Source organism: Orycteropus afer, unplaced genomic scaffold (genome assembly GCF_000298275.1).
Source record: "Orycteropus afer afer isolate SDZICR_OR568_19922 unplaced genomic scaffold, OryAfe1.0 scaffold00068, whole genome shotgun sequence".
Classification (NCBI taxonomy): domain Eukaryota; kingdom Metazoa; phylum Chordata; class Mammalia; order Tubulidentata; family Orycteropodidae; genus Orycteropus; species Orycteropus afer.
The window spans coordinates 857,985-875,761 of record NW_006921655.1 but is presented as its reverse complement, the minus strand read 5'-3'; the positions used below and the strand labels follow the sequence as shown (position 1 = coordinate 875,761).

General features: G+C 37.4%; 1 protein-coding gene across 1 annotated transcript in view; it reads right to left on the bottom strand.

Annotated features, from left to right (window-relative positions):
* Positions 1-17,185, bottom strand: part of INO80 (INO80 complex ATPase subunit) — a 160,842-nt gene extending 143,657 nt beyond the window's left edge. The window contains exons 1-9 of the mRNA XM_007940429.2: positions 17,043-17,185; positions 16,632-16,801; positions 16,473-16,540; positions 13,838-13,999; positions 10,899-11,019; positions 9,622-9,836; positions 4,186-4,239; positions 3,171-3,374; positions 241-436 (exon numbers count right to left, since the gene is read on the bottom strand). Of these exons, the coding sequence (XP_007938620.1) occupies positions 241-436; positions 3,171-3,374; positions 4,186-4,239; positions 9,622-9,836; positions 10,899-11,019; positions 13,838-13,999; positions 16,473-16,540; positions 16,632-16,801; positions 17,043-17,185 (1,333 nt within the window). The remainder of the gene's footprint in view (positions 1-240; positions 437-3,170; positions 3,375-4,185; positions 4,240-9,621; positions 9,837-10,898; positions 11,020-13,837; positions 14,000-16,472; positions 16,541-16,631; positions 16,802-17,042) is intronic.
* Between the last annotated feature and the right edge of the window lie 592 nt (positions 17,186-17,777).

Below are 17,777 nucleotides of genomic sequence, written 5' to 3'. Positions count from 1 at the left end.
TCCTTCTGCCTAGTCCGCCATCTTGCCCCGCCTCTCTCAAATTCTCTAATAAAACTGATTTTATATACTTGTTTTACATATACACACACTTTGCCTACTCCAGTACCACAAGTTCCCCTTTTCCGATCAGTATTACATATTAGGATAGAGAAAAAATTTTAAGAGTTAATAATGTACATAAAGTTAGATATGACAAATTGGAGGGTACCCACTTTCTCTAATTCCTGATTCAGGACTCACCATAATCCTCTTGTGTGATGTTAACCACCACTCCACCACCAATGTCAATTTGTCTCTGAGTAGAACTGTCTTCTAGTTTTCTTAGGATTTCCTCCTGGATCCCATCATGACCCATGTCTCGTTTGCGACTCATGAAATGGGCATACAACTCTGTCTGGGTGATTAAGAAGTTCAGTTTTCGTTGTTGTCTCTTGGCCTAAAGGAGAAAAATAGTTGTTATGGATTGAATTTTGTACCCCCTAAAATATATGTTAGGAGATCTGGTGGCATAGTGCCTAAGGCATTAGATTGCTAACCAGAAGGCTAGCACTTCAAAACCACCAGCCACTCCTCAGGAGGAAGACTGGGCAATCTACTTCTGTAGATTCTGACACGACCTTGTAAACCCAAGGAGGGGTTGCTATGAGTTAGATTCAACTCCACAGCAGCGAGTTTGGTTGGTTTGGTAAAATATGTGTTGTAAACTGTAACCTCTACCACCTGGAGTTGTAGTTACCACATGAAGATCACTTATGTGCAGAAGTTCAAGGAAACAAGGACTATCCCTGAGACAACAGAAAGAGAAAGCCTTCCCCTAGAGCCAGCACTCTGGATTTGGTCTTGCAGACTCCTAAATGGGAGCTCCTAATGGGAGCTCTGGTGGCGTAGTGCCTAAAGCATCTGACTGCTAAGCAGAAGGCTGGTCTTTCAAACCCACCAGCCACTCCTCAGAAGGAAGGCTGTGCAATCTATTTCCGTAGTGACATTACCTTGGAAACCGAAGGAGGGGTTGCTACGAGTCACATTCAATTCAATGGCAGTGAGTATGGGTTTTTTTTTTTTTTTTTTTTATACTACTTTTCTATAATAGAACTGAGACACAAAGTAAATTCAAACAGTATATTCGGTTTGATACCTATGTAATAGCTACATGGATTATTTTTATTATTTAAAAAAATGTGTATGTGTCAAATACTCTTCTTCATCATCTAACTCAAAATAAGTGACTAAGAGCTATAAAAGATTCTGAAAGTCAATGGAGGAGATAACTGAGAAAAAAGATGTCAGTCAAAGGAAGTAAGCACTCCCAAGAACAACTTTTAGTTCATCTGTGATAAAGATAAAAATAGACCAAACACACACACACATTTTTAAAACATGGAAAACATAAATTCAAAGTGACTCCGAAATACTAAGTAAGGAAAATAATCATTGGGTCAATAAATGAAATCATTCTTCAAATAAATAATGAGTAACAAATAGTGCAAAAGACTTTAGCATATGATAAACAGCATTCACTTTAAATCCCAAGTAAGAGGGTCACTATTTCATTATATTATTTCAGACCATTCATATGCAGAACACTTGATTTACCTTTGGTGCACCTCCTCAAAAGAAACAATAATAAGGAACATGGCCAAGAAAAGACAAATGTTCAAAATGTACTTTACAAAAGTGTACTACATAAAGTTGTCCTTTTTCTTTAATCTTATAGCATTGACCAGATTTGAATTAGAAGAGAATTCATTTGAGAGAAAATTGAGGGATTTTTTAAAATGGACATTCATGTTCCAAAGTTCAAGTACTGTAAACTTTTCTAAACTAAAACAATTAAGAAAAGCAGTAACATCTCTTTTCACCCTAAATAAGTGCTACCATGTGTTTAAATAAACAAAGTAAATTAAGGAAACACTAAAGACCCATCAAAAATACCTTTATTTGAAAAGTTTAGAGACAGCCACACAATTTAACATAATCACTGCTGCAACTCCCATCAGTCAGCTATCAACGTACTCGAAAGACTGTCTTACAAACCTAGATTTTAAGCCAAGCTGCTTACAAAACTTCAAGATCTGTGACTAACTCTCAAATACTTCTCAACTCACTAAGTATTCCCAACAGCATCAAATATTTACTAACTTAATACATTTACCTTGCAAGGAAAGGTAACAGCCTACCCAGAGGATATAATCGAACTAGACAAAATCTATATTCATCTTCAAATGCATGATAAAGAAAGAGAAGATCAAAAGCTCAGAGCAGACACTAAAGCTTCACTTTGACAGGAGTACTACATATACCTAAAAGAAAACACCTTTCAATCTTTTAGTTCTCGTTTCTCCAAACTTCCCGACTCTCCCTCCACTCATCCCAAATGACTTACCAATGGCAACATAATTTGTTTTGTCCTCTTGCTTCCCTCAACAATACATACAGCCTAGATAAGCTGACATCTGGTTTAGCAATAGTAATGGCTGTACATTAAAATAGCAGAATACAAGGGATAGGAGAAGCAGAAAACTGGGCTAATTATCCACTATCCCTCTCTAGCCCTACATTTAGTATTTTGCCCACATCTACCAACAAACTGAACCAATAGCCAGCTCCTGTAACCAAGCCAAGATAAGTTGTTTTCTTTTTGTTTTTATTTGGTTGTTGTTCCTTCAGAGACATACAGAGAAATAAGCTGCACAGACTAGGGAATGTCAGCATAGAAAAAAAAGCACAGGGTCAAGGAAAGAACCTTATTGAAACCATAAAAACAGGATTGGTTTACTGACTACAATCACTATCCTAAGGTGGTTGTTGTTGTTGTTGTTATGTGCCGTCAAGTCAAACCTGACTCATAGCGACCCCTCCTTGGGTTTCTGAGGCAGTATCACTACGGAAGTAGGATTGCCCAACCTTCCTTCCGAGGAGCGGCTGGTGGGTTTGAACCACCAGCCGTCTGGTTAGCTGGCAAGTGTCTTAGCCACTATGCTACCAGAGCTCCCATCCTAAGGTTAGGTCTTAAAAAAAAAAAAAAAAAAAATTTTCATCGGTTAGTCTTAAAAAAAAAAAAAAAAAAAATTGAGTTTCATCGGTTAGGTTTATCATTCCTGAAGTGCAAATACATTTCTTAACATAGCTACAGCAAGCAGGACTTTCAAAAATTGACGCTTTTGTCCTACCTCCCTCATTTCCTCGTCCAACTTCCGTTGCTCCAAAGCTTCTTTCTCTGCCCGCTTACGGTGCTCCTTCTCCACTTTCTCGTACTTCTTCCAGTACAGAAGCATCTCCTTGGTGAGGCGGCGGGCACGAGGCAAAGTCTCCTTACAGTTCTTCTGGGCCTGCAAGGCAGCGCGACGTACCTCCTTCATACATTGGTGGGCAAGCTGCAAAAGACAGTATTATCACAACAGGGGAGGACCCAATACCAGAGGCCTGTTCTCCCTGGGCTCTAAATCACAGCAGCTTTCAGTATGTTTAGTGCAAACAATCCTCCTATGGGCATGTCTTTCTCTCTCCCCCCACTACCTGACTAATGCTACTGTACAATGACCCAGTTTCAGATTCCTCGAGGTAACAGGTAATTTCTCATCTTACGGATGAGAAATCCTAAGGCATATTGCCTTAGAAGATGAAAAAATCTCAAATGTGTAACTAAGAAGAATCGGAGATGGGCTGGGAGGATACAAAGTGTATCATGCACATTAAGAATAATAGCTATCATCACTTATATGCTAGGCATCATTCTCAACTTAACATATATTAAACTAATTTATTCTTTTAGACACTCTATGAAGTTGTGATTATCATCATCCCCATTTTACAGATGGGGAAACAAGAGTTTGGCTGAGTGAGTAGCCCAGAGAAACATAACTAGTAACATCTCATCTGATCCTCAAAACAACTCTCAAAGGAAGTTGTATTACTTCCTTCTACTCAAAGGTATTAACATCATCACTTCTTAGATGAAAAGACTAAAGCTCAGGCAAGGAATTATAGTGGCTACATACAGGCTTACCCAAAATGATTCAAGTATCACAGAACTATTTTATTTATGAAATAGAGTGAGAAAAGTTACGTATTCTCTTAGGCACTATCAGAGTCATCAACAGGGTACAACAGACAAGAACAGCAATAACAGATACTAAGAACAAAAATATATTCCAGCAAACAGAAAACATATAAGTATAATTTTACCTTTCGACTATTGGTGAGAAACAGGTTATGAGCTGAAGCTTTCTGCTTGTTGGCCTAAAATTTTCAAAAATAACATTTATTGAGAATTCATTTTATTTACAAGATTATGTATACTGCCATTGCTTTTTATTTAATTCCTAGAGAGTTAGAAAATAAAATATGAAGCCAAACATTTTCAAGACATATCTGAAAGCCACCCAGAAAATACTGTCTCAGCACCACACATAAAGCTACAGAAAAAGCATTAAGAATAAGCTATTGTAGATGCTTTAAACACAGAGTCCTCTGTAACCTTCTGCAAAATTTTTAAGTTATATATAGGCTTAAAAATAGGCTAGGAATATGTAGCTACATACCCAAACTCCGGCACCAGTCTGATTAAAATACGCAGCCTTCCAGGGCCAGTCTGCAAAGAAGCTGAGATAGCAAAGCACCCAGATGCAGGAATCCTTAGGAGGTAGGTAGCCCAGCCTCCCCATTTATGATGCTAGCCTTCCCTTGCATGGGGGTAAACCTGCTGCCACTATTACTCAATTTCTGCCACCACAAATGTCTCATCTTCTCCAACAAAAAATTCTGAGAGAGATCTAACATAGATGACTCAGCAGCATGCAACCTAGTCTCCAACTCACCGTACTAACTCCAGCTTAAAAACAAAACAAAACAAAACCCAACTCAACAAAAGTAAACTGATTTTACAAGACGGTGCATTTGGAATAGGACACACAGAAAATGAAGAGCTCAGTGGCTCCCTGGATGCTCAAAAGCGCCCCCTCCCCCTAAATAAACAATGGATTCAAAGTTACACACAGAGGGCTTGAATGTCCTTTTCAATTATTATATTCCCACTTAAAGAATTAAGGGAGTTTTTTTAAGCCATTTTCAAAACGTTGTTAATTCTTAAGTAGCTACTGCCACTTTAAAGCCAAGATTATAAAAAAATTCAACTGCAAAGTCATTCCTTGTCATAAGAACCTCTTCACCAGCTACTGCACAAGTTTTCCGTAACTTTCCTATCAACCATGTCTATAAAGAAAAACATCTCTGCAAATGCTTATTAATTACTATGAGGAAAACAGTTGTTTTACAGTGGAGAAGCACCACCTCACCATAGGATCATCAATACTGGGTCACATATATCATGTGCCTCCTGCAGTGATACAGCTGTGGTAATTTTGCCAAAATGCATAACCAGAATCCAGTCATGAAGAAACAGCAGATAAACCCAAACGGAAACATTTTTCAAAATAAGAGGCTTATAACCAGTGTAATAAAAGACAAAGAAAGCCTGAGTATTGTTACAGATAAAAGAAGATTAAAAAAGGTAACATCTAAATGCAACATGTGGTCCTAGCCTGAATCCTGAATTGAATTGAGGGAAAGGGGACTATACAGGGCATTTCTGGTGCCAACTGATAAAATGTGAATATAGACTATAGATCAGATAGCAATAAATTTCCTCATTTTGATAACTATAATATGGTTATACCTATGAGAATATCTTTTTTTTTTTTTTTTAGGAAGTACACACTGAGGTATCAGGGGTAATGGTTGAGGAAAAAGAAGTATGCCTTTAGTACTTGGCTACTAAGCAAAAGGTTGGTGGTTGGGACCTACCAGCAGCAGCAGTTCCTCAGAAGAAAAGACCTGGAGATCTATTACCATAAACATTTCAACCACACTACAGAATTTGTCCTAAAGGGTTGCTATGAGTCAGAATAGACTTGACAGCATACAACAACATACGTAACATTTAGAAATATAGAGAAAATATAAAGCAAATGAAGCAAACATACATTGCTACGGGTTGAATTGTTGTTGTTGTTAGGTGCTATCAAGTTGTTTTAGACTCATAGCAATTCTAGATACAGCACAACAAAACACTGCCTGGTCCTGTGCCAGACCCACAATTCTTGTTATACCTGAGCCTATCACTGCAGCCACTCTGTCAATTCATCTCTTTTTGAGGGCCTTCCCTTCTTTCATTGACCCTCCACTTTACCAAGCATGATATCCTTCTCCAGAGAACGGTCCCTTCTGACAACATGACCAAAGTAGGTGAGATAAAGTCTGGCCACTCTTGTTTCCAAGAAGGATTCCAGCTGCACTTCTTTCAGGACGGATTTGTTAGTTCTTTTAGCAGTCCATGGTACTTTCAGCATTCTTCACCAACACTACAACTCAAGAGTATCGACCCTTCTCGGTTTTCCGTATTCATTGTCCAGCTGGATTGAATTATGTCCCCCCAAAATATGTGCTGTAAATTCTACCCTCCATGGATAGATGGGTGGACAGGCTGAACAATCAGATACATCTAAGCAGGGGGTAGTGTGCCCATGACCATGAATAGGATTAGCAGACCATGTTTCTACATGCATATTTGTCTGTGCTGTAAGAATGTACAGGTGTATAGTAAAGCTGACAGTGGGCAAAGTTGTGCTAGCTTCTTGGCCACAGCTAAGTACCCAAAGGGATCAAGTTTTTGGACACTGTTGGGCTTGGGACCATGGTTGCAGGGGAATCAAGCTCAAGTGGCATAACATACTACACAAAAACACTGTTCTACAATCCTACTTTGATGAGTTGTGACTGGGATTTTAAAAGCTTATGCGCGGCCATCTAGATGCAACAGTGGGGTCTCTCCTGATCCAGAGCAAAGAAGAACAAAAAAAACCTAAGACACATGAAAACAAATAGTCTATGGGACTGGTAAACCATGCAATCTTCAGCTTATATGACCATAAGACCAGAAGAATTAGATGGTACCTGGCTACCACTGTTAAACGCTTGGAGGGGGATAGGTAAAGGAGATCCTGGATAGAGTGGGAGAACAATGTAGAACAAAACTCATATAATTAAAAAAAGACCAGGTTTGTTGGTCTGATATAGCCTAGTAAGACCCTTGAGGTTATTGCCTCTAGCTACTCTTCAGGTCTAGAACTGAACTCACTCCTGTGGCTTCCAGCCAAACAACAGACAGGCATATGGGGTGAACATTTACATCAGGTAGATACATTACTTGGAGCAATCATGGGAGAACAGAAAGGCAGTGTTTGCACAGGGAGACAGCTCAGGGGGCAAGAGTGCATGGGAGGGAAGGACACAAGGACGAGGTAACTATGGCGAGGAAGTGGGAAGAGAGCTGTTACATGGTGGGGAATTGCAGTCACTGTCATGAGATAAATGTATATGAACTGCTGTATGGAAAATTAATTTGCTCTATAAACCTTTACCCAAATAAAAATTAAAAAAAAAAAAAAAAGAAATTTCTACCCTCCATGCTTGTGGTTCTAATGCTATTTTGGAATGGCTGACTTTGCCATGTTAATGACACAGGATTAGTGTAGGGTGTGTTTTGATTCAATTTCTTTACAAAATGTAAAAGGAAGAGATTAAGGAAACAGAGTTGCAGGAAGAGAGATGCTAAGCCACATGAAGACTGTGCAGGAGCAGAAGCTCAAACATACAAGGGCTTTCCTCCAGAGCCAACACAAAGAGAAAGCCTTCTCCTAGAGCCAGCACCTTGAATCCAGACTTAACAGCCTCCTAAACAATGAGAAAATAAATTTCTGTTTGTTAAAGCCACTCACTTGTGATAGTTCTGTTATAGCAGCACTAGATAACTAAGATACAAACAATCGGTAAAAATGAGTAAAAAGACATATGGCAGTTCCTCGCGTGATTCTTGGCATATTTTGTTCTTTTTATTTTGAAATAAATTTAGATCTAGAGAAAAGATGCAAAAATAGTAGAGTTTCTTTATATTCCTCCCCCTGCTTCCCCTAACCACAGTACAATTACTCAGAAAAGGAAATTATCATCAGTACAGTACTATAAGCTAAAAGTACAGGTCTTTTTCCACTGTCAACTGAGTTTTCCACCAACGTCCTTGATCCTATCCAGGATTCCAAGTTGCATTTATTTGTTTTTCTTCTTGGTCTCTTCCAGTCTGTAACATTTCATCAATCTTTCTCTTTCATGTACTTGACATTTTTGAAAAATACCAATCAGTTACAGGAAGTTTCCACTCTACTTGCCCTTTAATGTTACGTAAATTTGCCCTCACTTTCAAACTGAACCAACTCCCAATGGCAACAAATGCTTCAACACAATTACCTTCACTTGCGGCACATGTAGCTTTTAAAATCACGAGAAAAGGATTCTAGATTTTTTTTTTTTTTTTTGCAGTAAAGTAAGGCTAAACAAAAACCATGTGCACTTATCTACAAATTCATCTTAAAAGACACACTTAGGAATTAATCTTGTTTGTAACCCAGGGACTGCTTTTATTTTACATAATGTCCCTCAATTTGGGTTTTTCTAATGTTTTCTCATGACTGAAATGAAGCTACACATTTTGGGGAAGAGTACCACAGAAATGAAGTGTTTTTCTCAGTGCATTATATAAAGAAAGTTCATGATGTTGAAATTTAAATTACTAGCGATGCTTACACTGATTACTTGGTTAAGGAGGTTTCTGGTAATTTTCACCACTATAATTACTATCTTTTCCTTCATGTTAATATGCATCTTGAGATTCAATGCAAATCCTGCTTCTCAAACTCTTGCCCTCTAATTTTAGCATCCATTAATGGACCTGGTGTTCACCTAATGATGATTCTCTGTATTTTTCTACATGTTAGTTGGAATTCTACTATAAGGAAGAGCTGGCCCTCTTCTTCATCTATTTATTTATTCAATTATTTATTTATTTGTCCTTCAAATTATTCCATTGGCCATTAGGAGCTCCTGCAGTTTGGCTCTGTGTTCTTATGACAAACCCCCATTCTTATCATAAACGTCCTTACTTTCTGGAACCACAAGATGTTTCGTAAGGCTCATCTTTTATTTCCCCTGCCCCAGTCCTGGAATCAATGACTTCTCTAAGGAGCTCTGGTTCCTTTTATTACAGAATAAAAAGTGTTTAGAATTCAAGATTTGGGTCCCAGGCATCCCACTGTGACTGGAATGTCATTGCGTCTAGATCCTTTCAGTAGACTGTTGTTGTTGTTATGTGCCGTCGAGTCGGACCCGACTCATAGCGACCCCTCCTTGGGTTTCCGAGGCAGTATCACTACGCAAGTAGATTGTCCCATCTTCCTTCATGTATGTAGACTAATCCATGTATACACAACCACCTATATTTCTGTATCTATCTGTATGATTCTAAGAGTCAGTTAACAGATAAACCATTTGGAATATATGAGGTACAGATCTAATTTTCTTTTTCCAAATGACCACCCAATTGTCCTAGCACTATTTATTAAACTAAAGAGACTATTACTCAGTATTGTCTTAATTCCAACAGATTAATCTCTTTTCTGAAACACAGACACAATTTGTGAAGGTACCTATCTTTCACAGCTCTCTCTTAGAGGGTGGGAGGGAAAAGATTCACTCCAGATCCACTGTACTAGAGGCAAAGCACCCACTCACCTTTGGTAGTTCCTTTTTCACGATACTGAGCCACACTTTCCTACGACGAGCATTAAGCTGCTCAATAGATAAATGCTTCTTCTTGGTGCCAGGAGGAGGTGCATCATGCGAGAACTTGGCAAAGACTTTGGTCTGGTGGTGGTGGAGATGAGGGGATTCTTCTGAGGAAAGTTCTTCATCCCTTCGCCTTTTTTTCTTCACTTTTTTTAACTTGGCTACAAAGAAAACAAACACTCACAAGTTTGCATTTCTTCCTTTACACATGGGAGACAGTCATAAAATCACCCCATCAAGAAAATTCAGTTTTTCCTCATTTCACTTCAGGAGAGGAATATTTATCCCTTTATCTATACAGGTCTATGAATATTTCAAGAAGATGATCTTAGTACCTTGAGGAGGGGGTAAACTGGATACCCTCTCTTGTTACAGGAAAGAGAAATATAGAATAAAACCTTAGAACTAAATTACTATTGAATCCAATAGGTGAGGTGGTAAAGGAAATTTAATGGGCTCAAGTAATGGTGACAAGGAAAACCACTTATAACTACTTGGTAGTAATATAAGGTGGTTAAGGACACTAAAAGAAAAGGGAAAAATTGGATTAACTGATATGACACTAAGACTTTCAAAGATATAATCACCTTTGATTGTATCTGAGGGAGGTTGTGGAAAATGAATAAAAGCCCCAGTGGCACAGTGGTTAAAGCACTCAGCTGCCAACCAAAAGGACAGCAGTTCAAATACACCAGGTTCTCTGAGGGAGAAAGATTTGGCAGTCTACTTCTATAAAGATTTATAACGTTAGAAATCTAATGGGGCAGTCCTACTCTGTCCCACAGGATCACTGTGAGTAGGAATCAACTTGATGGCAGTGGGACAGGTTTTGCTTTTTTGGGTAGAGGATGAGAAAAGAGATATAAAACAGAGACAGAAAAGGAGGATGTAGAAGAAAGAAGAGAAAAAGATTAAAAATAGCCCTTTTTTTAGCAGGGTTTAGACTTTCAGGGGAATAAAATCTGTCTTGTATAGATAGCATAAAGAAGAAAAAAATAAATAAATAAACTTAATTGGCCTAAACTTTTGTCTAGGCATCTGTAGTTCTTATGTCTTTCTAAATCTAGAAACAACCATAAATCAAATATGAAATAAAGTTAATAGCACTTGCAACTAATTAGATAAGACTAAAACTATTCAGATAACAAAGCAAATGTCTATTATATGGATTATGTTCAAAGTCTAAAAGCCCCAGCAAGCCATACATGATCCAGAAGGCTCACCTTTAAGTTTCTTTTCTTCCTTGAATTTCTTTTTTTTGGGTCCAAGTAGGTGCCTTTGTTGCTCATAGAAAGGGTCATATGTAGAGAGGAGGCCTGCACTGTAATATTGGTATTGCTGCAACTGAAGCATACAAAAACAGTGATGCTTAGAAGGGTCTATATTCTATAGCATAGCCTTCAGGAAACAACATCTTTACTACAGGAAGTTGAGTCAGAGAAAATCAAAGCTTTTAAACACAGTATACTCTCCACAAAGAGATCAATAAGGATTTAGTATATGAAAATCAATTATTTACTTGGCTTCCAAACAAATGTGTTCAGTTGCTACGTACATGGAAATAATAAGGAGAACCTTTTCATGCTCTGAGTTTTCACCAGAATACTTACTTAGTCCTTATATACACATGTGAGAGATACAATTCATTGCAGAAAGACTTTATTTCCCTTGGAAATTCATCAACTAAGAAATAAACCATATTTCTATGAACAGGTCCCCAGATTTACTAAGGTTTCTACTTTTTGCTGCTAGTCTGGCTCTTAGTCTTATATTTGAATATAAGAGTCATCAGTTATGGATTGAATTTTGTTCCCTGAAAAGAGGGTTGAAAATCCTAACTTGGATTTTGTTTTTATACCTATGGATGTAATACCATTTGGGAATAGGGTTTTCTTTGCTATGTTAATGAGGCCTTATCCGTCTATACAGGATGATTTTCCACTTGTTAAAGCTACCTACTTGTGGTGTTTCTGTTACAGTAGCACTAAGAAACTAAGACAGCAGCCATTCTAATTATCCAACCTTTATGGCAGTGAGTTTGGATTATTTCTTCCTAACTTCTGCTAAGAGAATCTGCCAATATTATGGTTAGTGCCTAAAACTCACTGCCATTGAGTCAATTCTGACTCATAGCAATCTTACAGGACAGAGAATTGCCCCACAGGGCTTCCAAAGCTGAAATCTTTACAGAAGCAGACTGCCACATCTTTCTTCCATGGAACAGCTGAGTGGGTTTGAACTGCTGACCTCTTGGTTAGCACCTAAGCATTTAACCATTGTACCACGAGGACTCAAGAGTGCCTAGGTTGTCAGAATTCTAACATATGGATAAATCATTTTTTTTATAAGTTCTTATTGTTAGATGCCATCATGTCAATACTGACTCATAGTGACTCAATGTGACAGAGTAGAACTCTGTAATCTTCAGAGAGGCAGATCACCAGGTCTTTTCTCCTGTAGAGCTACTGGGAGGATTTAATTGCTAATCTCTCAGTTAGCAGCCAAGGGTTTAACCACTGGGCCACAAGGGCTCCCCCCGCACCATCACATAGGGAGGAGCTCTGGTAGCGTAGTGCCTAAGGTACCTACTTGACTGCTAACCAGAAGGCTGGTTCAAACCCAACAGCTACTCCTTGGAAGGAAGGTTGGGCAATCTACTTCCGTAGTGATACTGCCTCAGAAACCCAAGGAGGGGTTGCTATGAGTTGGGGCTACTTGACAGCACATGACAACAACAATCACATAGGGAATAACAAATTCATTCAAATATTTTATTTAACCCCAAAATCTCATATTAATTTTGTCTCACTTATTATTAAAGAATAAATGTGAACATAAATTAAAATTAGGTAGCCCAATATGGAATCTCTTTTCCTGGATTTTAGCCAAATGAGTTGCTCAAGGAATGAAACCAAGATACAGAATAACAGGGAAATCTCTTGTAAGAGCCTCTGCCCAGGTCAAAACTAAATGAGCAGTCATTGAGCTGTATACTTATAATTTATAGACTTTCCTGTATGTATTTTTTACGTCACTTAAAGGAATGCACATATATTTCAAACACCAATTGTCTTAACATTGGATTTTAAAGGGCAACTCTTCTAAGTTTGAATCAAGTTGGTCAGATATCTTACCAGTTATTTCTTTTACAGGTTTATAAGTCTCGGCATATTATTCAAAGCTCTCTGAACTAATTTAGACCTTAAGTAATTTACTGCTAAAAGGTTTTTAGGTCTTCAAATATGTTTTGCTCATTATGTATAGTGCCATACTGACAAAAATCAGAAATTTTTGGTAACAGCTTTCAAATAGGTGCCACTTAAACCTATCTTCATGCTAATGTTAGTGCATGAAGTAAAAACATTTCCAAAGAAGAATTACATTAAAAACTAACCACCAGAATATAAAATGGTACAGTCACTTTAAAGACCAGTTTGGCAGTTATTCAAAAGTTACAGAGTTACCATATGATCCAGCAAATCCACTCAGAAGTATATACTCTAAAAAAAAAAAATATATACACCCACACAGAAACTTGTACACCAACATTCATGGCAGCATTATTCATAATAGTGAAAAAGTAGAAAAATCACCAATTGATAAATAAATAAAATACAGTACTTTCATACAATTGGATATTATTCTCTTAGAATAATAATATCATAATATTATTTGGCAATAAAAAGGAGTAAAGTACTATGCCGTAATGTGGATGAATCTGGAAAACACTATGTTAAATGAAAGAAGTCAGACACAAAGGACCACGTTATAGGAATCCATTTGTCTAAAATGTCTAGAAGGGGCATATTTATAGACACAGAGGGAAGACTGGTAATTGTCTAGGGCTGGGGGATGTGTATGAGGAGAATGGGGAGCAACAATTAAGGGTGAGTATACAGTTTCTTTTTAGGGTGATGAAAATGTCCTGAAATTAGTGATAGTTGCACAACTCTCTGATATACTAAAAACCCATGAACTGTACATTCTAAAAGGCTGAAATTTTTGGTATGTGAATTAAATCTTAATACCGCTGTCATTAAAAACAACAATAACCATCACTACCACTTAAATATAAAATTTAAATGATGTATCTTTAATGAATATAAACCAGAAGGTATGAATACCCAGCATGAAGGTCTGAAGCTTCTCCTGAAACTCTCACCTCCTTGTCTTTACTATACTTATTCTGGTGAAGCTTCTTGTATTTGTGTAGTCGCAGCATGTTGTGAAGTTCTTCTCGGCTGAGATTGAGTTCTTCTTCATCATCATCATTGTCTTCACTCTGAGAATCTGCCTCACTGGACTCATCACTCAGCAGAATGCTCTGAACAGGGAGGAAATGGAAATGTAACTTCTTCTAGGAAACAATTCCTTTTATAATCCTAGCATTTTTTTCCAGATCCCAGAACAATAACAAAAACAGCTTAGGGGCAGTTACTCCAGTTTCCCTTATGTTATTCTTCACCAATTCAACTGAAAAACAAATGAACACCAAAAGAACCTATCGCTATGAACTAGAATCAACTCCATTGCAACGTTCAAGCATAAATTACAGAGCATTAAAACAGGGGCAAAGCTGTAAATAGCAACAAGGGTAAAAGCCATTAAGTGTTCAACATATACATAAGATATTCCAACTAAATGTCAAATACTTTGGCAAAACAAAACAAAAAAGTTACCTATAAAGGAATACAGAAAACATGATGGCTGAAACAGCAGAAACAACCCAAATATCCATCAACTGATGAATGGATAATCAAAACGTGGTACATCCATACAATGAAGTATTATTCAGCCATAAAAAGGAAGTACTAATACATGACACAATGTGAAAGAACCTTGAAAACGTTATAACTAAATGAAAGCAGACACAAAAAGTCACATATATGTAATTCCATTTATATGTTCAGAATAGGCAAATTCAGAGACAGAAAGAAGATTAGTGGTTGTAGTGCCAGGGGAAGAGGAAAATGGGAGAGTGACTGCTAATGGGTGTTGCTTTTTTTTTTTTTAGAGTGATGAAAATATTTTGGAATTAGATAGTGGAGATGGTTATATAACTTAGTGGATATATTAAAAATCACTGAATCGTGTAATTTAAAAGGATAAATTTTATGGCATGTGCATTTATATACATATAAATATATATATATATATAAAATACATGTAATTTTTAAAATGTGATGGCTAAGCATAAAGATTTCAGTATTCTCAATAGCCTAAAACCTCACTGATTTCAGCATATTCGACCTTTCATACATGAGCCTTTTAAAGGACTAGAAGTAATAATGAAAGAATAAATTTCTTTGAGCTCTTTGCAGGGAAAGCATGAAACAGAGAATTCATTTTAATAGAAGAAATTCTATCTTTAATTCAGTTTCTCCAAAACTGTAATTTTGCAAGAGTATGGAGATTACCTCTCCCTTGCTTATAGAACAGGAGGTCTGGTGGCATAGTAGTTAACACATTTAGCTGCTAACCAAAAGGTCAGCAGTTCAAACCCACCAGCTGTGCCATGGGAGAAAGATGAGGCAATCTGCATCCCTGAAGATTTACAAACTTGGCAATCCTTTGGGGTGGTTCAACCCTGCACAAGGGTTGGAATCAACTTGATGGCAGTGGCTTTTTACTTGTAAACAATCTAATAAATAAATGGCTTACCAGTGACTTACTCACTACCATGGAGTAGGACTGTCCTATAGGGTTGTCTAGGCTGTAACCTTCATGGAAACAGATTGCCAAGTTTTTTTTCCCATGGAGTCTCTGGGTAGGTTTGAACTGCCAGCCTTTCAGGTAGCATCCAAACACTTAACCAATACACCAACGAAAAACCAAAAACAAACCTGATTTTGACTCATTACAACTCTACCGGACAGAGAAGAACTGCCCATATGGTTTCCAAGGCTGAAATTTTTCTCCTATGGAGCAGCTGGCGGGTTTAAACCATCAATCGAGTACATAAGCACTGTGCCACCAAGGCTCCTTACTGTACCTTAATTTTATGAGTACAGAGATTATACTACTTTCCTACTTGTAAATACTCCAATGGCTTCCCACTGTAACTAGAGTAAAATCCAAATTCCTTTACATGGCCTATAAGGAAGGCATTCCATGATCAGGGTTTCTAACATGATCAACAATTCCTCTCATTCACTGTACTCCAGTCATATCAACCTACTCTTTTCCCAAACATATACAGTATCCTTCCTTTCTCAGGACTTTTGCAGTTGCTCCTTCTGATTGAAATGTTCTTACCCTGTATCTTTACATGGCTTTCGCTCATCATTCAGCAATCAGTTGAAATGTTACCTCTTTAAAGAAGCCATCCACAGTTATTTGTTTACAGGCTTACAGTCTGCTTCCTTCTACCAGAATGCAGGCTCAGCAGGACAAGTACCTTGTCTATCTGTTCACTGATGTATCCCTAATACCTCCAACAGTACTTGAACAGTAGGATACGCTCAGAAAACATACACTGAATGAATAAACAACTCAGGGACTGATGAAAAAATAGATTATATTTCTGATTAAAATATGAGTCAGAGAGGGCACAGATCTAAACTAATCCAATCTATTTTTCTATCCTCCCCACTTCCCCTCTGCCTTATACTCAATTTGTTAAATGACTTTATTGAAGCCTTGATTTTCTCTAGGATCTTTTAAAAATCTTTTTAAGAATAAAATATTTATATCTAGAAAAATCTCTATCAACCTGCCAGGATAAGTTAATAACTTTCCCTTCTATTAGACATTTTAGTGGGTTATTTGTATTGTAAACATTTTATCTTATCTCTTACCTTTAACCACTTTCTGCTTTTCTTCAACTTAGAGAAGTTATATAAATTCCCTTTCTCAGATTTTGATTCTGTGTAAAGAAACATAAAGAATGAAAGAATGAAAAGATAACTATCCTAAGAGAAGTAATAGCTCACAGAAGGATCTCATAGCACACTGACCTGACTGTAGAACTCCATTCAATGAATATGTGTTTAACATTCCAGAACTGCTAGCTCCAGAAGTTTCACCAAGCAATGAATTTGGAGGTTCTTCCTTAACTTGTATTAAGGGATCCCCAGACTGGGACAATAAAGGATTACTGTCATCCAGTCCATCTTCACTGTCATCACTATAAATTGAAAAATGGTAAGTCCACACTCACACCTGACCCAACAAAATATTAAAATTTAACATTAGCAGAACTGAGCACTTTAGAAAATATATTCATCCTTTGAATAAGTTGACTATGCTTTATTTGAAAGAAGGAAAAACAAAACATCAAACACACTCCAAATCATAAAATACTTTAAAATCTACAGGGACGACAATATTTCAGAATGTTGGGAAGAATTAAAAACGGAGGAGCATACCTAGAAATATTCCTATTGAAGATGGCCGATGTTTGTCGCAGAAAATGGTCCAATCGGAGGGCCCTCTCCAAGTATTGAAGATAGAGGGGCTTTGCCAGCTCAGTGCAGCCGCCATCGTCCCCGGCATCCAACTCCGAGGCCATAGAACAAATCTGTCTTCATGCACAAAGGCCTCCAACTGCACGGCTGCATAAGAAGATAAGTAGCGAAAGATGCAATACTATTCATTCTCCCTTTCTTTTGCCCTCAATGAGAGAACTCAGACCTTATAGAATATAAGACACTGAGAAGATAGCAGTCTGTAGAAAGATCACTGATAACGCTCTGCTAAAACACTGCCTCCTAATCCAAATGTAGAAGTTAGAAGGATAGGAAATAATAGAAACTATCATATGTGGCAATGAAAATTCCTGTTTTTGAAACAGTACCTTAAATTTGTAACTACTTCCCTTCCTCCCCCCACATAACAATTACAACTATGAAAAAACAGCTATCCAAATCTATACTACAAGCTCAGTGTTGCATACCTCGGCGAGGAAAACAAGAACTCTAGTGCTCTGCGCATCACCTTCAAAATAGTTGCTTCCTTCTTCAATTTTTATTCACATTTGTACATGTGTGTAAGGTAGTTTATTTGCAAAGGAATACTATAATTTTAGACAAATAACGTACATGTTATACACTGTTTTGTTTGCAAATAATGCAAACCCCCCCATATATATATATATATATATA